Source organism: Syngnathoides biaculeatus, chromosome 1 (assembly GCF_019802595.1).
Source record: "Syngnathoides biaculeatus isolate LvHL_M chromosome 1, ASM1980259v1, whole genome shotgun sequence".
In the NCBI taxonomy this organism is placed as follows: domain Eukaryota; kingdom Metazoa; phylum Chordata; class Actinopteri; order Syngnathiformes; family Syngnathidae; genus Syngnathoides; species Syngnathoides biaculeatus.
Genome location: NC_084640.1, coordinates 7,503,774 through 7,525,401, shown reverse-complemented (window position 1 = coordinate 7,525,401; position 21,628 = coordinate 7,503,774). Strand labels below are relative to the sequence as shown.

The window sequence follows — 21,628 nt, the reverse complement described above, 5'->3', positions numbered from 1 at the left end:
AAACAGAAAAAAATCAATGGGAGATAGAAGTATAAATGTCAGCTGATGCAAAAAGATGCACGCAGTATTCTATCCAATTCTGCCTGGGCAAAAACTAGAAATGTATAACTGCAGCCGACCACATGGCAAACAATAAACTTCTCCTAGGTGTCCTCGTATTTCTGAATAGTGGCAAACCTGTACAAATCATTACAATTGCCCATACTAATCATTTAAACCATAAATATCCCCCAGACTACAATCCCAAAACACAGTGACAACACTAACTGGCAATACTCCGTTAAGTGCTCGTCCCCATTTGGCAAAACTGTCAATCATAAATCCAACACGGCTGCTGTTGACAATAAATCTGGCTGAGCAAAGGTATGTGAGGAGAGAATTATCGTCATGTGTGTGATGTGACTCTTTGTCTCTTTCATGTGTACAATGTGGCTCTTTGCAATAACACAGTAAAAAAAATGGGGCTCTTGATCTCTGACAGGTTGGCCACCCCTGCTATCGTTTTTCCATCAAAAAGAGAATATGGTTCTGTTCTAGACGTCTTTGTGAGCTCAGAGCACGGATGTTCCACCAGATATTAACGCAAGAACAACTTCATCTAATATAAGCACAACAAAAGACGAGCCTGAACTGACAAGAACATAGCCATAAGTGTCTGAATATATCCAATGAAAATGTGCACAATTGTCCTTTTTTTAACGAGGTAAAGGTTACAAACAAACATCCAAAAGGTAGAAAATAACTCCTCAGGATGGATGGATAGATAGATAGATTTATTCATGCTGAGAGGTTGATTAAATTAGAGAATGGGAACATTTGCCAAGTCAAAAAGTTCAACAACTGCAAATGTGTTATGTATGATTAATGGTACATACCCATGCAGTACCATATTTCTATATCACATTGGGTCAATGGAGGCAAGATAGCGACTCTATGAAATAATAATTGGCTGAGGATGCGCCTGCAGCAAGATTTATGATCCTCGGGGGGGGGGATTTTATCACGTCGTTTGAAATGTCACGTCTGGCCTGTGAATGACGGATGGATTTTGTGTTTTTCTTCACATCGGGGCGACGATGAATTCATTGACGGTTCAAGTGAAATTACATCTATGATCGGCACCACAACCGCGGGTTGCAGTATAACCTGAGGACGGGTTGCCTTGACTACCGGAGTGTGGAGGTATGGTGTCATACCAGCACTTTGGGTAATTATGGATGACGGCGCGCGCGGTGCCCCTGCGACAGTCACGCTTGGGACAAGTCGTGACGTGGGCACAAAAGGAGCAGCTCTCGCTTTGAAGCTGCCAACTGTCAACAAGCTGCATCAAACGCGGAGGGGGACACACACGCAACATCCAGATACTCACGCTCTTCTTCCGCAGGTGCAGCCCGTGTTTAAGTAGTCCCGGCAGGTCCCGGATTTTGTGCTTGAGCTGAGCTTGGTCCCGCGCGCTCCGGTTCCAGCGCAAGCCGGCGAGCAGGCCGTCCTCTGCGGGGTCCGAGTCCTCCATGACGGCCGTCGGGGACGCGAGCGAGTGTGGGTGTCCTCGAGGGGGCTCCTCAACAGGCGCAGCGTCGTCCGTGGCACTTCGCCATTCCCAGCCCCCTTGCCCCCACTTCCTCCTCCGTCTTCTTCCTGCTTCCTTCCTGCTGTTATGGAGCAGCGACGCGCATCTGCAACGCACGTTTAACGAGCTGCTTCAGTTGTTCCGCAGCACGGCACACCTCAGGGCAGTAGGCAGCGTGACTAGGCGTGCGCGTGATTGTGAGGAAGGGGGCGGGGTAAGGGGGAGGCTGGGGGGTGTCACTCCCACCATTCGAATTGATGCCATTCCCTCGTTGCGTTAATAAAAATGGAAAACGCTTTTCTATTTTGGCTGAGGGAGCACTCAATAAACAGATAAAAGGAAATTGAATCTACGTAGTCTTGAGATACGAGTTTATTCGCTCCCTGACCTCACTTTGAACTCAAAATCTCTCTGATGATCTACCCCTTTGAAATGAATGGACGTGTCAAATGTCAAATCCTTTCCAGCCCCCACCCAAACTAAATTAAATTAATATTTTAAATGGGCGGCACAATGCCGCATCTTCGTAGATCTTTGACCTCACGGTTCTGAGGACTGGGGTTCATGTCCCAGCCGGTTTTCTCCCACATTCCAAAACATGCAACGTGGATTGGGCACTCTAAATTGCCCAGAGGTGTGATTGTGAATGCAACTGTTGTCTGTCTCCACGTGCCCTTTGATCGGCGGGCAACCAGTTCAGGGTGTATCCCGCCACCTGTCCGATGACAGCTGGGATAGGCTCCAAGGTTCCTGCGACCCTTGTGGGGATAAGTGGCTCAGAAAATAGATGGATTAAATTAAACAAAATTAAGTGGCTCACCTGGTAAACCATTGGTCTCACAGTTCTGAGAACCCGCTTCAATCCCGTGTGTAGTTTGCATGTTCTGTTCTTCCCGTGCCTGCGTGGGTTTTCTCCGGGCACTCCGGTTTCCTCCCACATCTCAAAAAGATGCAACATTAATTGGACACTAAATTGCCCCTAGGTGTGATTGTGAGTGTGGCTGTTTGTCTCGATGTGCCCTGCGATTGGCTGGCAACCAGTTCAGGGTGTACCCCACCTCCTGCCCATTGACAGCGGGGATAGGCTCCAGCACTCCCCCGCGACCCTTGTGAGGATAAACGGCAAAAAAAAATGGATGGATGGTCAAATAATCTCCTGCAGTGTATTTTCTGGTATGCATAACTTTCCCTTTGTTCCTAGGGGGCAGTATATGACATCGAACAGTATACATTATTGTGATGGAGACTCACCACCTTCTTTCGACTTCTTTCTCCTCTTCTGTGTCACTTGTATTTCATATGAATCACAATATTTTGGAGTAATAAAAGAAACTATCAATACAATCCAAATCAATCAAATCAAAACAAACGGTATCTTGACTTACAAGTGTCATTCGTATCGATACTTCTTCTTAAATGCAGAGTGTGAGCACTTTTTCCACTTGTCCGTAGATAAACAACACTATCCTTATCTGAGTGTGCGTGGCGGTGTTGGGTGGGGGGGGTTGGTCGCTATTCATTCCAGTTTAACCTGAAGCAGACAGCAGGTGTGTTGAAAGATGAGGGACCTGTTTGGTGGTGTTCTGACAGTTTCTCCACGTCTTTTAGAAGCAATGTGCATTTTTTCTTGCAATTAAAGACTTTTGCTGCACAACAGGGTAAAATAGTGGTTAGTGAATCTGCTTCTGCCTCTTATCCATCCCCACTTACTGCTCGAGTATATATTTTGTTATAATGTGATGTGGGCTGTACTGAGCCCCCCCACCACCACCACCAACACGAACACAAACAAATGTGACCGCAAATATATTTCATTAGATTGCATACACCCCAACCTCATGGCATAGACAACTTCACCAAGCAAAGAAGTTTCGTTTGTCAGAATCTGGATCAGAATCTAGTGGAGCTCTGCTTACCTTTTGGCTTTGATGAAGTGTATTGGCCCAGTCAGACTCGGGAAGGAGGTTGTAAAGTTTGTTGTAAACTTCAAAGCTGGAACAATTGGAACCTAAAAAAATGTACACACAAATTGAAACTGTCATTAACGCAACATTAACGCGCATGCTTGCGCGCAATCTTCCTGACTTGATGGAGGAGGCGCTCACTGGGGCCCTTCTGCAGAATAAGGTGTAAATACTAAACTATTAATTGAGGATTTCAAGTCAACATGGTTTGGAAAAAAATTTATCGGAACTGAAGATTTCTGAAGGGAGCCGAGCTAGGCGATGCAGATGACATGACGAGCTGTGCAGGGTTAATCTCTAGTGCGCTTGTATAACGAGGCTGTTGGCATGACTCTTCTGAAACGTTTTCTAATCTGGGATAATTGGGGCCTCGCTGGTAGTCAGATTACACCCGACGCCATCGATGCCAACAGACGCGCCTCATCGCTGGTGGTTTGGTTGTGTTCAAATATGTTTGAAGAACTGTTATGGAGGAAAAAAAAGTCCTCTTGTCAATATCTCCAGGGTATTAAACGGGGAAGCTTTTGGAATCTTCATATGACAAACGCCGTTTGCTCGTTTATTCAATGTTCTACTAGTGTCATCGTAGAATGACTAAGGAACACTTCTATAATGTTTTTTTCACTTGTGTTTTACATGACTGTGTGACATTGGATTAATCATATCAGATGCGTTATCATTGTAATTGTTATTGTTTTATAATCCTAACTTTCACAAGGAGCAAACGCCTCCTCTGATCAACATGTCGTTTAATTTGATCTGTCGGCTATGAGGATGAGAAACAAATCCTCCAAAAGATGCTAAAACAATCCAACAACAAAGCCACTTGGGCGTGCAATCCAGCAAAGGCTCATACATTTTTGGAACAAAACACAAGATTTTCACAGGCTTTCTTATTTGTCTTTGCTAAATTACTGAGAAGAAAAAAGAAAACAAAGGATTTTTTTGCACCCCCGGGTGAATGATGAAATAAGCCACTCGGTGGGCCCCAGGGATTCCACCGAGACCCGCCACTTGTACTTGTGCATGCAGAGCATCAGATGCGTACACAGCAAATAAACCTGATCCCAGCGTAATATCTGCAGGTTGCACATGGGAAGAGAAGGGAGGATGGATTATTGTGGGAGGTGGAAAGCCGGCAAGGAGGGAGGATGAGATTGGGAAGGGAAGGACCATGAGGGACAAGAAGAGAGAGAGAGTGAACCAAATACCTCAGGAGGTGCATTCCCAAATTGTCACTACGCACTCACAAATACAGTATGCGTGCAGTCCCATCTTTGTTTTTTTTTTGTCCTCCATTCGAAGTCAGCATCTGCACACACAACATGGTCATCTTCCTTTACCACGTACATATGCACACTACTCAAAGAACGTGCTTCAAACAAATGCACTCTTGATTAAATATTGAAGAGTGCTCGCCTGAGCTTAACTGAGACAAGATAGAATTCCTCTTATGGAATTCAACATTCACAGGAAAGGAAGAGGACGGCAACATACCGGGAAGACAAAAAAAAAAAACGTCACAGTACCTACAGACATGAACAAAAGATACAAAAGACTTGTATCTAAAAATTGTTAAAATGAATGGAAATGTGATTTGAAACACAATGGCCCCTTTCCTCCCGAAAATCTAATTTTTCAATGTGTTTTCAAGAAGAAAAACAACAGTCTCTAATACTGTATTTCATAAAAACAGCAGGCATTACAAATAATAATCCATCCATTTGTTTTCTGAGCTGCTCATCCTCACAAGGGTCACAGGAGTGCTGGAGAATATCCCAGGTATTGTCAGGCAGGAGGCATTGTATACCCTGAACTGGTTGCCAGACAATTGTAGGGCACATAGAGACAAACAGTCACACTCACAATCAAACCTAGGGGCAATTTAGAGTGTCCAATTAATGTTGCATGTTTTTGGGGTCTGGGAGGAAACAAGAGTGCCCGGAATAAACCCACGGAGGTACGGGGAGAACATGCAAACTCCACACAGGCGGGGCCGGGATTCGAACCCCGGTCATCAGAACCGTGAGGCCAACGCTCTAAAGCTGCCCCGCAGTATCGCCCTATACAAATACTGTACAATTTAATTGCAAGGATATTCGGCTGCTCTTTCTAGTGTGTGCGGGTTGGCCACCTGGGGGCAGTACAACACAGACATGAAGAAGACTGGAAAAACTGATTCCATTGTTGTGAGTAATACTAGTTTGGTTTTTTTGGTTTTTTGTTTTTTGCAAAGGGTAACTCCTTCCTTTCCAAGCTTGCGTGGGTTTTCCCCATGTTCTCTGGCCTCCTCCCACCTTCCAAAAACATGCAAACTTGCAGTTTCACTAAAATCTTCAGTGAATATGAGTGCTTGATGTGTCCTGTGAATGACTGGTGACCATTCCAGGGGTGTACCCCGCTTCTCTCCTTCTTGTGTTTTTCTAACCACACAAAGCTTTGCTTTCAGTCCGTTTCACTTAATGCTAACAAACAACAATAGTTATTTGAACACAAACAGTGGAGCAACACACATAGACAGATAATCCAACAGTTCTCTGGAATATATTCTTTATCCTCTGGGAGGAAGGACTCATTTTACTTTTGCCTTTTTGAACGGCCTCATTCAAATCCGTATGTTTGGATTATCCTGCCCCTAGGTGACCTAGGCCCACCCTAGAATTTGGAGCACTGAAATTGCATTACGTACATTATAGTATCACATTTCTTTAAAGGCCCACTAAAGCATTTAGAAGCGTAAACCTCTTCAGCAACAAAAGACTACAAACAAAATCAAGTATCGAACGCAAACATACGTACAGTTGTGTCATAAAGCATACAGCTGTTCCGAAAGTACAATCACCAAATTCAAAGAAAACCAAAGTGTAACCAAACTTCCCTTTTGGTGGGTTTAACTGATAATGAAAGGCTAAAATAAGGAACGCTCCGACCCGAGTTGGTCAACTCTTAATTCCAGCCATGCAGAGCGTGATGAGAGGAGGGTTGGCCACAATGAGCTGACGTAAGATTTCAGTGGAAGAGTGAAAGGAATTGAAAAACAATGATGAAGCAGAAAGGAAGTCTGGGATGATTATCTAAATAATCATTTTCAAACCTTTGTTCCACTTTTATTTCTGCATTTTTAAAATTTAAGAACCTGTAGAGTGAATCCAGAGATTTGTTTCAGATACTTTACACACGGTTGCTCAAATCTTACAAAGACTATGAACTCGGTTGTTTTTAATTGTGGAACTAAAATTTAGCGTATTTATTTATGACGTATTTGTCATCATATCATTTTTTAAAATTATTTTTTGGGTGTGGCTTTGGCACCACTTTGCGGCCCAGCACATGTTGTCCCTCGCCCCATTGCATCCTGGGTGCAATTAGTACCATTAGCAGTAATCCCGTGCTTAGCTAGCTAGCTTTGCCTGAACCCTAAAAATGTATCCTCCCTTTGGATAGTCCACATTCATTGAGTGCCTCGTTGTTCGCCGTGAGTGTGCGTGTCACGCAGAGAAAGATGGTAGGTAGTAGGCAGCTACATTTTTATTTTATTTTTTAATCATTTAATATCTTGACTTGGCAACAATTATGTTGACTGGGGCTTTGGCTGGTTGAGGGCGCTTTAGAGTGCCTCATTGTCAAAGTGTGGTAAAACCACAACACGATCCAGTGAGATGTCTCAGTCGCCAGGGCCTTTAAAGCATCCATTTTCCAGATTTGATTACAATCACCTACAGAACGTGCACATTGTACTATACTAGAAAACGTTATTTTTTGTGAAGAGAACGTGACCTTTGTACATTTGTGTTAAGGTAATAAGCATATATTTTATTTTTTCACATCATATTGTGTAGATACAGCAACAAGAGAAACCCACTATTTGATATAGTGCCTTGTATTTACAATACAAATATTTACATTTTAGTGTTTTTTTGGGTGAACAGCAAAAAAAAAAAAAAAAAAAAAAAAGGGTCCAAAAACTAAGAACTAGAATTGAGAATTAGAAAATTAACACTTCCAAAAATACATACAGTACACTAATAATAGTTACACAACCTTGTGAATAACTGTCAAGGTCAGGGACGTAGTTTGCCTTTCCCTCAGAGTCATCTGGGATGGGCTCCACCTCACCATCCCTCTAAAACAAGATAAGCAGTCTGGAAAAAAATAGGATGAATGGATGATCATCATCACACCAATAAATGATGAAATATGAACACGTAAACCCGTTCTTACAAAATTCTCGGGACAGCAGATCCAATATCAACACTGTGGAAGTTCTCCCCACCCCCCACCCCAGTTTCAATGACTAATACTTATGAATGAGTTGAAAGAGGAAAGTTAACAAAAATAGACAGACATGATTTATTTTCAAGTGGAAATATTCCACGCAGTGTTTGTGTTATGCCTCATAATGGCAAACATTTTGCTGTAAGTTGAAAGTATTCAAAAGGCACTGCTTAAAAGGCCAGTGTGCCAAAACATGTATGCTAATTAGCCTTCGCATTAAGATAGAGGAGTCAAAGGTAGAAGGTAACTCTATGCGCTTTGCATGATTAAAAGCATTCAAATACATAAATAAAAACATTTGAAAAAGTACAGTTAAAACAGCTGTTAGTGGAATAAATATCAATGAAAAGTGAAAGTACTCTAAAACGCATGAGAAAAAAAGAAGAGTTTATAATCTGGATTTTAAAATACTCACACTTGGATATGACACTTTAATACTTTGTATGGGGGGCAGTCAGAAGACCATTACAACAGTCAAGTCTGCTTGAGATAAAAGCAAGGATGAGGTTCTCCCGGTCTGCTTGACACATGCAAGCCTTCACTCTATACATGTTCTTCAAATGGTAAAAGGCAGTTTTAGTGATTGATTTGATAGGACTGTTGAAGTTCAGATCGGAATCTATCAGAACATCAAGGTTTCGGACTTGGTCTTTGGTTTTTAATAATAGTGAGTCCAGGTATTTACGAACAGCAACCCTTTTTTCTCTATTACCATAAACAATTATCAGAGTTTTGTTGTGTTTTAGTTGAAGGACACGTTGGCTCATCCAGTTATTTATCTGATGTAGACAGTGGCACAACACTTTAATTGAACTACAATCATTACTTCTACATATAACTATTTGCCATCTGTTTGGAAAATTTAACCCAAGGGTAGCATATATAGGCTGAACAGGATGGGTTCAAGAACTGATCCTTGAGGGACTCCATGTGTCATTGCCATTTGTTGAGATTGAGCACTTCCAATGGTTACAAAGTAGCTCGTTTCTACCAGGTAGGACTTGAACATTTTAAGGACTGTTCCATTTAGTCCTACCCACATTTCCAACCTGTTTATCAGTATATTATGATCTACGGTATCACACAAGACTAAAATTGACTCCATTCCTGAGTCAGTATTCAATCTTATATAATTTTGCACTTTGATAAGAGCAGATTCTGTACTGTGATGAGTTCAGGAACCTGACTAAAATTTGTCAAAAATTGCAGAGTTGATTAAAAATAGCTTTCTCAACAATCTTGGCTATGAAAGGGAGATTAGAGATTGGTCTACAGCTTGCTAACACGGGAAGCGCCCAGTGCTCTGTTTCTTAGAAAAGGCTTAACAGCGGCTACTTTAAGAGCTTGGGAAACTGGCCAGGCTGACGTGAGCAATTTATTTGTTTCAAATCACCTAGCACTGATTTCACAATAGTTTTGAATAAGTCAGATGGTATCGAGTCAAGACAGCTTGCTGACGGCTTCAGCTGCTGAAGAGTTTTCTCTACATTTTTCTGGTCAACTGTATAAAATTCTGACATGGTCATGAGCAGGGGTCATCAACCTTTTTATTACTTCGTGAGAACTGATTGTACGAAGGGCTACATGACTTGTTTGCAGCATATAATTTTTTGTATGATGTGACATTACAGATATTTTAAACATTTAAATAACATAAGCAAGTCAGATTGAAAATTTAAAGCTGTGGTATTTTTAGAACATGCCTCGTGGGCGCCTTAAATTGTCCTTGCGGGCTACCATGCGCCCGCCGGCACCACGTTGGTTACCCCTCGATAATATAGAGCTTTTTCTGGGTGGCTTCAGATGAAGTACCATTGTATTATATTACTGATTTGTGCTGATATTTAACCTGATGGATTGTAGTTTTTCACAAAAATAACAGGCAAGCTCATTGCGTTCTTCTTTCCTTCACTTTCCAGTCTTTTTTTTTTTTTAACACGGGTCTTTGCTAAGCCTACTTGTACTTATTAGTTTACCTGACACCACCCCCTCCACTCTTAAAGGAGTACACTCATAATTACAAACAGAACACACACCCGTAACTTTATATCTGCGGGCATAACTAACCACACCCCTACATTTTTCAAATGTGAGTGACTGCATACGTGTCTGTATGTATATATATATATATATATATATATATACATCTTCTTGTGCCGCTTATCCTCACGAGGGTCGCGGAGAGTGCTGGAGCCTATCCCAGCTGTCAATGAGCAGGAAGCGGGGTACACCCTGAACTGGTTACCAGCCAATCGCAGGCCACATGGAGACAAACAGCTGCACTCACAATCACACCTTGAGGCAATTTAGTATGTCCAATTAATGTTGCATGTTTTTGAGATGTGGGAGGAAACCGGAGTGCCCGGAGAAAACCTACGCAGGTACTCCACACAAGCAGGGCCGGGATCGAACCCGGGTCTTCAGAACTGTGAGGCCAACGCTTTACCAGCTGAGCCACCGTGCCGCCACATCATGTACTTGACAGTGTAAAGGTTTTTCTCAGTGAGGAAAATTGCTCAATTTATGTTAAAATGTGCATTTTAAATTATCTGCAGGGGTCTGGCGATGCCCCTTGACAAATTTGTACTGGATTGAAAAAATTTAAACAGGCTGCAGGTATAGCTATAAGCTTTTTCTTAATGTTTAATTTCATTTCACATTTTAAATGTTGTACTTTTTATTTACAGTAGAGTATATCTAATTATTATTTTTTTCCTCTACCACAAGAAGGAGCCAGTGTACCACGCTTTGAGAATCCTCACCTAGATGACATTCAGTACCCCACTTTATGTTACATATTCTCGCACTTCTTTTCCTTTCGGCTTGTCGCGATTAGGGGGTCGCCACAGGATGTCATCTTTTTCCATCGAAGCCTATCTTGTGCATCCTCCTCTCTAACACCCACAGTCCTCATGTCCTCCCTCACAACATCCATCAACCTTTTCTTTGGTCTTCCTCTCGCTCTTTAGCCGGGCAGCTCCATCCTCAGCACTCTTCTTCCAATATACTCACTCGCTCGCCTCTGGACATGTCCAAACCATCGAAGTCTGCTCCCTCAAATCTTGTCTCCATCCCATTACATATTAGCGCGTGGTAAATAAAACGATCATATCAGGCTAAACACAGGTGCAGCAAACATGTACAGTATCTCTCTGATATTGGAATGATTGAGGTGAGTTTTATTATTTTTTTCTAGACTGTTTCAGTTGTTTGTCAGAAAAAAAAAAATTGAAAATATTTTTGGACTATGGGCACGTATCGGTTACTAAAATGCAGCAATGGAGGGTGTGGGTAGTGGTATGCATCGTGAGCAGGAAGCAAAGACTGGGTGGGGTGTTTTTTATTTATCACTTGGAATATTGTGTAAATCAACCCCAGTCCTTTTTTGATGTGTAAATTGGTTTTATTTTTAGTTTATTTTAGTTAGTTATCCAATTATAAAACATTACATCATGATTCCGGTTAGGGAACGTCAACAATGAATGATCAATAATAGATATTAGCAGAAGCAGATGACCCCAAAACCAATTTATGCTGGGTCCCCCATGTAGACGTTGTCCGGCTTTGTATGTACATCCCATGAGGTCTTCGACAAAACTATGTTATAGGTTGCAACAATAAGGTCAACGCAAAGGTCAAGCGTCTTTTTCATGACATCGACATTATGAGAAAAATGTCATCATATCATCAAAATCTAAGAATAATCCAGGTACCATGATTGCGTATGTGGTGACTGCGATCCAGCTCAGAATTTTATTTTTTTTTTATGAACAGACATAATAAATATAGAAAAAAAAAAGTCTATGATTCATAGTTGTCTTCAATGAAATGTACTGAATTGACATGTTGGGAGGAACCACAACAAACACATCCACTATCAGTCACACAAATGGATGCTGGAAGCAGGAAGGTATTGGGAAATCCCTCCGGTCAGGAGAATATATAATGGCAGCGTGATGTGAAGACAAGACAAGTTCCACGAGAGCAGGCGGTCAACGCAAGAGCAAAATCAAGTCAACCAACAGTGCTTCATGTCCTCTGAAATGTGTAAGTCAAAAACGTGTAGCAGTGCACGTTTCCTATTTTTTGTTCCTCTTTTTCCATCCATTCAAGCTTTTCTCATGCTACCAACTAGTCACGCACGTCCTCGCTTTGGGCTTGCTGGCGTCGCTGGCGCTGCGTGTCGCCGGAGCTCCGCTTCCAGAAGCATCCGCTGTCCTGCCAGGTGACACCTCAGGTGAGGTGGAGACGGACCCCTCCGACCTGTTGACCTCTTCCCCAGTTTGGGACTCCATTTTGGGTGCCGCCAAAGACCACCAGAAAGCTGTAAGTGGAACTTCAAAAGCCTCTTGTTTGGCTTTTCTGGCTGTTATACTGATTCTATCTCCCCCGCCACCATATCTAATTTCAGTTTGATGAGGAATTTCAAAACAATGTCAAGTATCATTTACTGGATGACTACAACCTATCCCAGCTTCCAGAAAACTGCCCCAGCTCCAACTTCAGCAAGGTAAGAACCAGAAGTAGTAAAAATACTAACTGGTAATTATAAAAAATGAAAAAATTAATTCCACTCCTGTTATTAAGTCAAATGTTTCAAAAAGTACAGACTTTGAAATCTGCCGAGTACAAAATAAAATATAGGTTAAAAATAATCTGTATAGTATTGTTAATTGAAATAAAATATAGGTTGAAAATAAATTGTACAGTATTGCCAACTATATCTGAAAGATACCTGTTTTGATAACTTGGTACATAGAAAAATTAATTCTCTGCAAAAATGTTGTTTCCCTCTAATTTAGTTGGTGTTGGATCATACTGACAGAACAGAATAAAATCACTTAACATACTGTAGAGAGGTAAACAAAAAAAAAACAGCTACAGTAGTTAATAACAGCTGAAAAGATACATCTTATTTGTTGTTTTCAGGTGACATATATATGTATGTAATTTCCTTATTTATTGTTTTTCTGCAAATTAAGCACCAAGTCTATTTTTATATAAAAGTACAGATGTTTGTTTTTAAAAGTAGATAACAAAATTGCAAAATAAAAATCGTTCCAAAAAATATAAAGAAAAAATGTATTTGAAATCTGCTTACTTCTCACCAACGTCAACGGATGAACGATCGGCTGACGTTGATTCCGTGTCGTCTCTCCAGGAGTCTTGCCTCCAGAGGCTGGCCCAAGGTCTGACCAGGTACACGAGTCTTCTGAAATACGTGGAGAAGGTCTACCCCGACAGTAGAAATCTGTCTGAGACCAAACTCTACATCAGACTCTTGCTAAGGCTCATCAAACAAAAGGTAGGTTGGAAATGCTGTAATCTGTCCTTCAATTAAATTTCAGGATTCGTAATAATCTAGCAGCTCCGACTGGGTTGTCAATACCACTTATTGCTCGGGTTCCTTATCCAGTCTCATTAAGTGAGGGAATGAAATAATACAAGAAACATTGTTGTTGCACCAAAACTTTGGAAGTCGCATTATGTGGTCGTGGACCACAACGGTGGCCATCCTTGAACATCCCATCCCATTGCTCGAACCCACGTTACCAGAGAGACATCTTGCTATATACACCATTAGCCTAATACCATGATTGCGTATATCATTTCTAATTTGCTATCACAGTACACTAGCAATAATAATAACACAACAGTGCTTTCTATTTTTTTTTTTTCTTGATGCCTGTGTAAATTCTCAGTTATCAACATCATAGTAGTTTCCAAAAGTTGAAGTGAGACACCTGGACACAGTTTAAATATATATATAAAGTGTAATTGTTTTTTCTGAAAAGGTTAAAAATTGTCCGAGGCAATTAAGCTATTAGGCTAACGATACGTGACCATACAAATTGTTGGGATGTTAGCATCATTCAAACGTCTAATCCTTAATGGCCTGTTAGGATAGCAACGTAGCATTGTTTTTACGAACAGTTTTTCCAAAATTGCAGTATGATATATCTTTCGGCCAGCTAAAAATAGTTTTACAAGACAAGTCCAAAAGTCCAAGTCGCCATAAACGCTTCACGAATGGGCGTATTGGACGTGAAAAAAAGTTAGAAGACAACATTTCTGGCTGAATTTTCGAGTTCTTTGTATTCTCTACTCTATTCTGTATTCTTAATTGTTTTCAATACATATTTTAACATGGGTTACTTGTGTCCTCCAGATGAAAAAGACAGACGAGGTCACAAGCGTGAGCAGCAGCCAAGAGGAGAGCCTACTGGGGTCAATCGACAACCAGGACGCTTTCCAGAGAAAAATGACGGCGCACAGCATCCTGCGGCAGCTCTACATCTTCCTGGTTGACGGCAAGCGAGCTCTGCGCCGGAAAGACAGACAGAGGGGAAGAGCCCCCGAGGTCCATCATCCATTACAGTAGTCACATCCGCAATGAAGGCACTCTCTGGAAAGTTGGGCAAAACGTGTCAATTTAGGGGAAGTTATTGTTGTATGTGCAATGAGGTGTCGCAATCCACTGACGGAATGATGTATTTATGAGTTCTGTTCATGACGCACTGAGACATTTTGTTTTTCTCAAATTATTATTTCATGGAGAAAATATTTATTGCTCACACAAAAACACGTGGGTGCATATCTTAATTTTATTTAATTACAAAGAATTATTTAAAGAATGTTAACATTATTCCACATATTTATTTTGCTCTTATACCTGAAGGTGTGGTAACTATTTATTTCAAGTTTGTTTAATAATTTAATGTACGTAAAAGCTGAAAGTTGTCGTACTGTATTTTTTATAAACAAATAAAATGATTTTGCCTACTCAAGTTGATTGCCCTGCTTGTCTACAACGTAAAAAATATTTTAAAAAGGCATTTTTTGAAACCTAAAATGTGATCATAAACCTGTTTCATCAAAATGTAATATTTATGTCTTGTCTACACTAAATTAATTATAGAATATATTTGAGTAGTTCACTTTAGAAAAGTGAAACTCAAGTGTCACACACAGGAATACAGGAAAAAATTTCCATGACCAATTCCTGCCTAATTTCTGCATGAAAAATAGTTTCTTGTATATTTTTATTTCTTTGAGAAAAAATGTTCCCCCATAACCTATAAACATCCAAATTAGAACAATTTCAATTATGAAATATTTCACTCCATGTTTTGTGGCTCTAGATGACTTTCACTTTTTCGAATTTGATCAACTAAAACCAACAAAGTTTTCCATGATATCCAAATTTATTGAGATGCACCTGTATCAACATTTACTAAATCTTCCTTTTACTTTCGGCTTGTCCCGTTAGGGGTCGCCACAGCGTGTGATCTTTTTCCATTTTAGCCTATCTCGTGCATCCTTCTCCCTAACACCCGCTGTCCTCATGTCATCCCTCACAACATCAATCAACCAACACTTGCTAAATTACATCCAAAAATTCAAATAAGGACGCTTTTCTGATGGGACCTCTTGTCAGACATTTATTGAAACAAACATGGAACACAGGGTTGACAAAAAGAAAATGTCATAACGACAACAAATAAATATCTGCGGCTAAATGAACAAACTGAATGAATCATGACTTTTGGAGCAGAATGTAGAAAAATAAATGTTCATTGCAAGGTGGTATTCAGGAGGGAGTTGTTGATGTGGACGTAGTCGTTCCTCATCCCCAAAGTAAACTGGAGAGGAAAAAAAAAACAACACACACAATCAAGCAGTGATGCAGATTGTTTATGTCACCAAATTGTACTGAACACCCAGGACAGAGATATAGTCTTATACTATGCTTTTTCTGTGAACATGACTGCTACAGGCCAGTAGCTTCTACTACTTCAATGGTCTTCTTCATCACTCACTCACTCACTCACTCACTCACTCACTCACTCACTCACACTCACACACACACACACACACACACACACAAAGAGATAATCTAAAAAGAAAAATCCAGAAATCACAATGCATGATTTTTTTTCAATGATTTATTTGTGTGACACAGCTGCAAATAAGTATTTGAACACCTGAGAAAAACAATGTTAATATTTGGTACAGTAGCATTTGGATTTTGGCCCACTCCTCCACACAGATCTTCTCTAGATCAGACGGGTTTCTGGGCTGTTGCTGAGAAATACGGAGTTTCAGCTCCCTCCAAAGATTTTCTATTGGGTTTAGGTCTGCAGACTGGCTAGGCCTTACAGAGCCACTCCTTGGTGTTCCTGGCTGTGTGCTTTGGGTCATTGTCATGTTGAAAGACCCAGCCATGACCCATCTTACATACTCTGACTGAGGGAAAGAGGTTGTTCCCCAAAATCTCACAATACATGGTCGCGGTCATCCTCTCCTTAATACAGTGCAGTCGTCTTGTCCCACGTGCTGAAAAACACCCCCAAAGCATCATGCTACCACCCCCATGCTTCACAGTAGAGATGGTGTTCTTGGGATGGAACTCATCATTCGTCTTCCTCCAAACATGGTTAGTGGAATTATGAACAAAAAGTTCCTTTTTGGTCTCATCTGACCACAAAACTTTCTCCCATGACTCCTCTGTATCATCCAAATGGTCATTGGCAAACTTAAGACGGGCCTTGACATGTGCTGGTTTAAGCAGGGCAACCCCCCGTGCCATGCATGATTTCAAACCATGACTTCTTAGTGTATTACCGACAGTCACCTTGGAAACGGAGGTCCCATCTTTTTTCAGGTCATTGACCAAGTCCTGTTGTGAAGTCCTGGGCTGATTCCTCACATTTCTAAGGGTCACTGAGACCCCACGAGATGATATCTTACATGAGGCTTCACTCCGATGAATAGCTCGTTACATTTTCTAATGATTGCCCCAACAGTGGATCTTTTTTCACCAAGCTGCTTAGCAATTTCTCCGTAGCTCTTTCCAGCTGTGTGGAGTTGTACAATTTTGTCTCTGGTGTCTTTGGACAGCTTTTTGGTCTTGGCCATGTTACAAAAGTTTGAGTCTTACTGATTGTATGGGGTGGACAGGTGTCTTTATGCAGCTAATATCCTCACACAGAAAGGTCAGAATTCTAGCTGATAGACAGGTGTTCAAATACTTATTTGCAGCTGTATCGCACAAATAAATCGTTAAAAAAAAAAAATCATACATTGTGATTTCTGGATTTTTCTTTTTAGATTATCTTTCTCACAGTGGATTTGCACCTACGATGAAAATTTCAGACCCCTCCATGATTTCTAAGTGGGAGAACTCGCACTATAACGGTGTTCAAATACTTATTTTCTTCACGGTGTATACACTCAGTGTGATACAATCTCCCCACCAGGCTGTCAGAGAAACCAACTTTCTGTCCCACAACTTGTCTTACGCACAAATACTTTCTGTTGCAGTCTCTCATTCACAGTCCATCACAAACTCTCTCTTTCTTCTTTCACACACAGTATCACACCTCTGTGTGTGGGAGGCGTAGAAATTGCCAAAAAAAAAAAGTAGGGGCGTCAAGGGGCATCCCCAGGCCAGTGCGGATAATTTAAAATATACATATTTTAACATAAATTAAACAGTCTGGAAGATTGAAGAATACAGTAAGCAAAATAAATTTCCCTTCAAGTACAGGATGTGGCAGCACGGTGGCTCAGCTGGAAAGCGTTGGGCTCACAGTTCTGAGGAACCTAGGATCGATCCAGGCCTGTGGAGTTTGCATGTTCCCCCCGTGCCTGTGTGCGTTTTCTCCGGGCACTCCCGTTTCCTCTCACATCCCACAAAACATGCAACATTCATTGGTCATTCTAAATTTCCCCTAGGTTTGATTGTGAGTGCGATTAGTCGTTTGTGTCCATGTGCCCTGCGTTCGGCTGGCAAATAAGTTTAGGGTGTACCCCGTCTCCTGCCCGTTGACAGCTGCGATATGCTCCAGCACTCCCTGCGACCCTCGTGAGGATGAGCGGCTAAGAAAATGGATGGACGACGTACATGATGTAGAAATTTAAGATCCAAAATGAATTTGCCTCATTCAAAAATGCAAACACCAAAGCCATAAAAAATGTGACCCAAAAAAATGTGCAAGGGGAGCCTGGAGGGGACACCCCAGAATGTTTTTAATTTTAGCATCCATTAATCTACCTAACCTCACAGGGGCCCATCTCAGCTAACTTTGGGCAAAAGGGAGCCTACACCCTGAACTGGCCACGAGTCAGACAGAGGCCAAATACTAAGACCACCGCTGTGTGGGAATGGATCCCACACTGTCTGCATCAGAGTCAGGTGTGTGGACCACCAGACCATCAATGAGATGTGACAAGGTGGCCACGTAAGCATGAGGATCATCCGGGCTGGCTATCTAGTGGCAATACCTATGCCCAGAAAGCCCAATCAAAGACGTGTGAAGTCATGTGACTTTCTTGCGCTGTTTGATTGGTGAACTCGACAAACGCCGCTCGCGCTTAAATTGGATTTGCTGTAGTCTCGCGCACGAAAACTGCTGGTATATAAGCAGTAAGGGATGAATAAAAGTAGCGAGTGACATTTGGATCATAATAGCTGAGTAAAAGTAGCACATGTGTTCTTTCTGGTCTTGTCAGCTCCCGTGACGTGTCCAAAGTAAGGCTTCAGCGCACAGGCCAAATTTCAGGCCACTCGCATATGAGTCTGCCCCGAAGTGGTTGGTGGATGTGTGGAATGGATCTATAGTAGCAACCAGTGATCAAGGAGTACACACACAACTCTATAATCAGATCTATGATTCACAGAAATTACCCATTTCGAGTTCCAAATGGCAAATTACACCGAAAGGCGACTGATTAGCATGTACGAAACAGAGAGCAAGAGAGAGTGTGTAAATGTTGACACCAAGAGTTGATGACGCAAGTCAGTGCTGCCATTTGTTCGCATTTCCCCAAAAGTATGCCAACGTTTCATTGGTATTTCACCACACGCATGCACTGCAAAATAGGGCATTTGCCCTTTCATCTGAAGAAATGACATCAATGACTGGCAGTTTGGTTTTTGAGACGACAGGAAACGCTCAACACGCTCAGGAAAAGGGGGGGGGGCAGGAACGGCAAAGGCAACCCCGTGTTTTTCAATGATTGAAGTCATGGATAAGATGAAGCTTGAATTGAGTTGCAGAATGATTTCTCTCTTTTTTTTTTAAAAATACTGGATTTTCAGTATACATTGGAATTCCATTCCTACAGCAATGACAAAATCTGGATCTGAAAAGTGCATCGCCAACTCTCTCTTTTCTCACATTACAGTACAACAAGTACTGTAATTTCTCGAGTATAATGCGTCCTGAAGTATAATGGGCACCCCCAAAGTTGACCTAAATAAAATCAGGAAAACCATTCCACCAATATGCTCACGTTGTTTTGATAGCCACCTGAAGCCATTCAGGCTAGCTATCGTTGTTTTGGACTGTGGCGCTACTTCCGGGTTGGCGGCGTCATTGGCACGCATGATGACACATTTCTTTTAAAAGCAGCTGCACAACTAACCGTTGTCGTCGACATTTTTTGTCTTGGTTTAAGTTAAAACAAACTCATGGGCATTCGTTTCTGATCGTTGGTGCAGTGACAACAAACATGCTACGCTAACGATCGTAAAATGCAAGCTCCCCTGAGGAGGTCAAAGAGTTCCGGTTGGGGGCTTTACATTACCGTAATACATAGAAATGTGTAACATAAGACATCGAATATCATCAAAATGTATATGTATACATTTTTTAAACCACTCCATGTAGCTGTATACAACTATACAACGTGATTGTATTTTTTATTTTTCATCCATACCTGAATATAATGCGCTGTATTAACTTTTTTAAAAAATTCATGCATTATTTTCGAGAAATTACGGCATACTGTAAAAACTATAGAAAATGATTGCTTAAAAATGCACTCTTAACGGGAGCATGAACCATAATATAAAAGGGGAACATTGTACTGAGAATGTTCCTTCTTGTGCTCCATAACCATCTACTTATGCGCTCTTGACATATTAATATCGAGCTCCCTGTAACCTTGACACAACTTTCACCCATACTGCAGTGTTTCATGTGTTCAGCTCATACCCCAAGACTGAGGGCTCTGGCATTCCTGGATCAGCACCTCGTTTAAACCCTGGTATATGAAACAAAACACAAATAACAGAATTAGAGCAAAAACGATGTAGGGCGACCTTAATACTATAGTGAGCCCCCCATTTCAAAGTTGGAGTCCACAGAGAAAGCACACACGCCCTAAACGGAAGTAAGGCTAAAGACTTCCCCTGCCATTCAGTCAGTCGTTTAGTTATTAATAGTTAGAAAACACTGCACTTGCGCAAACCTTCAAAATTTTGGAGCTCTCACTTGTACAAATGAGGGGAAATGTTCCATGGGATAGGTGTGAATGAAGTGATGACGACAGTTTCGGTGTTTCCAATGTGACAATTGCAGATTTTTTTTTCCATGAGACCACAACGTGAACAATTGAACTTCCTAGTCAAGTCCGTAAGCCAAACTACACATTTTACAACTTCTACTTAGCGTTGTCAACCATATGGCCTAGTTCTATAGTAGAAGTATGTAGTGTAGGGTGTAATAAATATGCCACACATTCACTGCGCAACCTTGTTACCATATGTTTCAATTAAGCAAAGATTTTTCGGGTTCGTCCCACCTGAAATCAAATTTGCCTTTTTGTAGCACATTATCAAGGCATTCTTGAATTAAAATTAGTCGTTGACGTTATTACAGAACAAAGAACATTACATTTCTTAAGCGTTACCACACCAATGCTAACTGGCTAACACGAGACTAGCCGTCTTTTACACACGCTTATTTCTTTGAAGTCTTCATACTAACCCAAATAAAGCACGGTAGGAATAAAACCCCATCGGATGACGAATTGTCCGCACTGGAACAGTTGTTGCAACCGCTGTTTGGTCTCCTTACTTATTTTTGCCATTTTTGTTTTGAAATCTTGTAGCCTGAAAAGCAACTAGGTGCTAACAAGGACACGGAAACGGAAAAGGAACGCGACTCGTGGAAAAAAAAAGACTTCTGGGTTCCTATCGCCACCTTGTGGCTGGAAGATAAAACTGCGAGTTTGTTATAAATTTAGATTGGACAGCAAAGCAAGTATGTTAGCATTTGTACTGATGGCAAATAACTACAATATGGGGGATAAAGAATGCCAAATTTAAATAAATGAATACACGATTAAATAAATAATCGTCATTCATTCTAGTAAATATGTATTCCCATATTTTTCAACATTTCGATGTTTTAATAATAATTTCAATATTTCAACACTTATTTAAAACTACAGTGTGGAGGACAAAACTTGCTGTACTTACCATACACTTTAAGGTATTTATACTTATTTATTCATTACTTTAGAATAATACTCGCACCAATTACTGTACAGTAATATTTGTACAATCAGTCTAATATAGGCTATAGATTTTTGTTAGTGGTGTAGTAACAGTGATGAATCATAATACAACCATTATGTCTAGTAGGACTGCAACTATTATATTAATCCATTCCCGTGAGCCTTGTTAGGATAAGCGGCTCAGAAAAATGAATGGATGGATTAATCTTTTTTTTAAGTAATCAATGAATCAGGTACAAAAAAAAAAAAAAGAGATTTCCACCCCTTCATTCTAAAACAGAACATTTAAAATTAACAGTGGGGAAAAGTACCAACACAAATGATTATTCAATTACTGGTTTGCTTCGTAACATGAGGCAGAAAATAACCAAAAATGTTGACCATTGATTTCCAAAGTAAAAGATGTTTCCATTTGTCTTATTTTGATTTAAAAAATGAATTGATTCTCAACCATTATTATTTAATAATTTTCCTGTTAATCATTGCACCTCTGTCCAATATGTATGAAAAA

The 21,628-nt window shown here is 40.8% G+C and overlaps 3 protein-coding genes across 11 annotated transcripts in view; 1 reads left to right on the top strand and 2 right to left on the bottom strand.

Moving 5' to 3' along the window:
- Nucleotides 1-14,104, bottom strand: part of rapgef5a (Rap guanine nucleotide exchange factor (GEF) 5a) — a 48,000-nt gene extending 33,896 nt beyond the window's left edge. Inside the window, exons 1-10 of one of the 9 annotated variants that reach the window (XM_061808049.1) lie at nucleotides 13,966-14,099; nucleotides 12,911-13,064; nucleotides 7,576-7,676; nucleotides 4,746-4,846; nucleotides 4,486-4,613; nucleotides 3,487-3,578; nucleotides 2,956-3,101; nucleotides 2,822-2,857; nucleotides 2,391-2,676; nucleotides 1,370-2,328 (exon numbers count right to left, since the gene is read on the bottom strand). In XM_061808049.1, the coding sequence (XP_061664033.1) occupies nucleotides 1,370-1,513 (144 nt within the window). In that variant the 5' untranslated portion in view covers nucleotides 1,514-2,328; nucleotides 2,391-2,676; nucleotides 2,822-2,857; ... (5 more) ...; nucleotides 12,911-13,064; nucleotides 13,966-14,099. Of the gene's footprint in view, nucleotides 1-1,369; nucleotides 2,329-2,390; nucleotides 2,677-2,821; nucleotides 2,858-2,955; nucleotides 3,102-3,486; nucleotides 4,466-4,485; nucleotides 4,847-7,575; nucleotides 7,677-12,910; nucleotides 13,065-13,965 lie in introns of those variants that run through there. The other 8 variants (XM_061808034.1, XM_061808042.1, XM_061808195.1 and 5 more) reach the window with 8 other exon arrangements.
- Nucleotides 11,545-14,325, top strand: il6 (interleukin 6 (interferon, beta 2)). The gene is made up of 5 exons (XM_061809886.1): nucleotides 11,545-11,856; nucleotides 11,945-12,135; nucleotides 12,221-12,319; nucleotides 12,971-13,114; nucleotides 13,979-14,325. Exons 1-5 carry the CDS (start codon nucleotides 11,841-11,843, stop codon nucleotides 14,189-14,191), a joined length of 663 nt encoding a protein of 220 aa, XP_061665870.1. The 5' UTR covers nucleotides 11,545-11,840; the 3' UTR covers nucleotides 14,192-14,325.
- Nucleotides 14,326-15,238: 913 nt separating this feature from the next.
- Nucleotides 15,239-20,771, bottom strand: tomm7 (translocase of outer mitochondrial membrane 7 homolog (yeast)). The gene is made up of 3 exons (XM_061810015.1): nucleotides 20,586-20,771; nucleotides 19,812-19,860; nucleotides 15,239-15,452 (listed from the first exon to the last, which is right to left on the bottom strand). The coding sequence occupies exons 1-3, from the start codon at nucleotides 20,686-20,688 to the stop codon at nucleotides 15,437-15,439; spliced, it is 168 nt and encodes a 55-aa protein (XP_061665999.1). The 5' UTR covers nucleotides 20,689-20,771; the 3' UTR covers nucleotides 15,239-15,436.
- Nucleotides 20,772-21,628: the final 857 nt, after the last annotated feature.

What these genes read in the sequence shown, in the direction of transcription:
- tomm7 (XM_061810015.1), bottom strand. Translation starts at nt 20,688, where the DNA reads ATGGCAAAAATAAGTAAGGAGACCAAACAGCGGTTGCAACAACTGTTC. An exon ending in TCCTACCGTGCTTTATTTGG is followed by an intron (nt 19,861 to 20,585) that starts GTTAGTATGAAG and finishes TTCATATACCAG; the next exon opens with GGTTTAAACGAGGTGCTGAT.
- il6 (XM_061809886.1), top strand. An exon ending in CCAAAGACCACCAGAAAGCT is followed by an intron (nt 12,136 to 12,220) that starts GTAAGTGGAACT and finishes ATCTAATTTCAG; the next exon opens with TTTGATGAGGAATTTCAAAA. An exon ending in TAAGGCTCATCAAACAAAAG is followed by an intron (nt 13,115 to 13,978) that starts GTAGGTTGGAAA and finishes TGTGTCCTCCAG; the next exon opens with ATGAAAAAGACAGACGAGGT.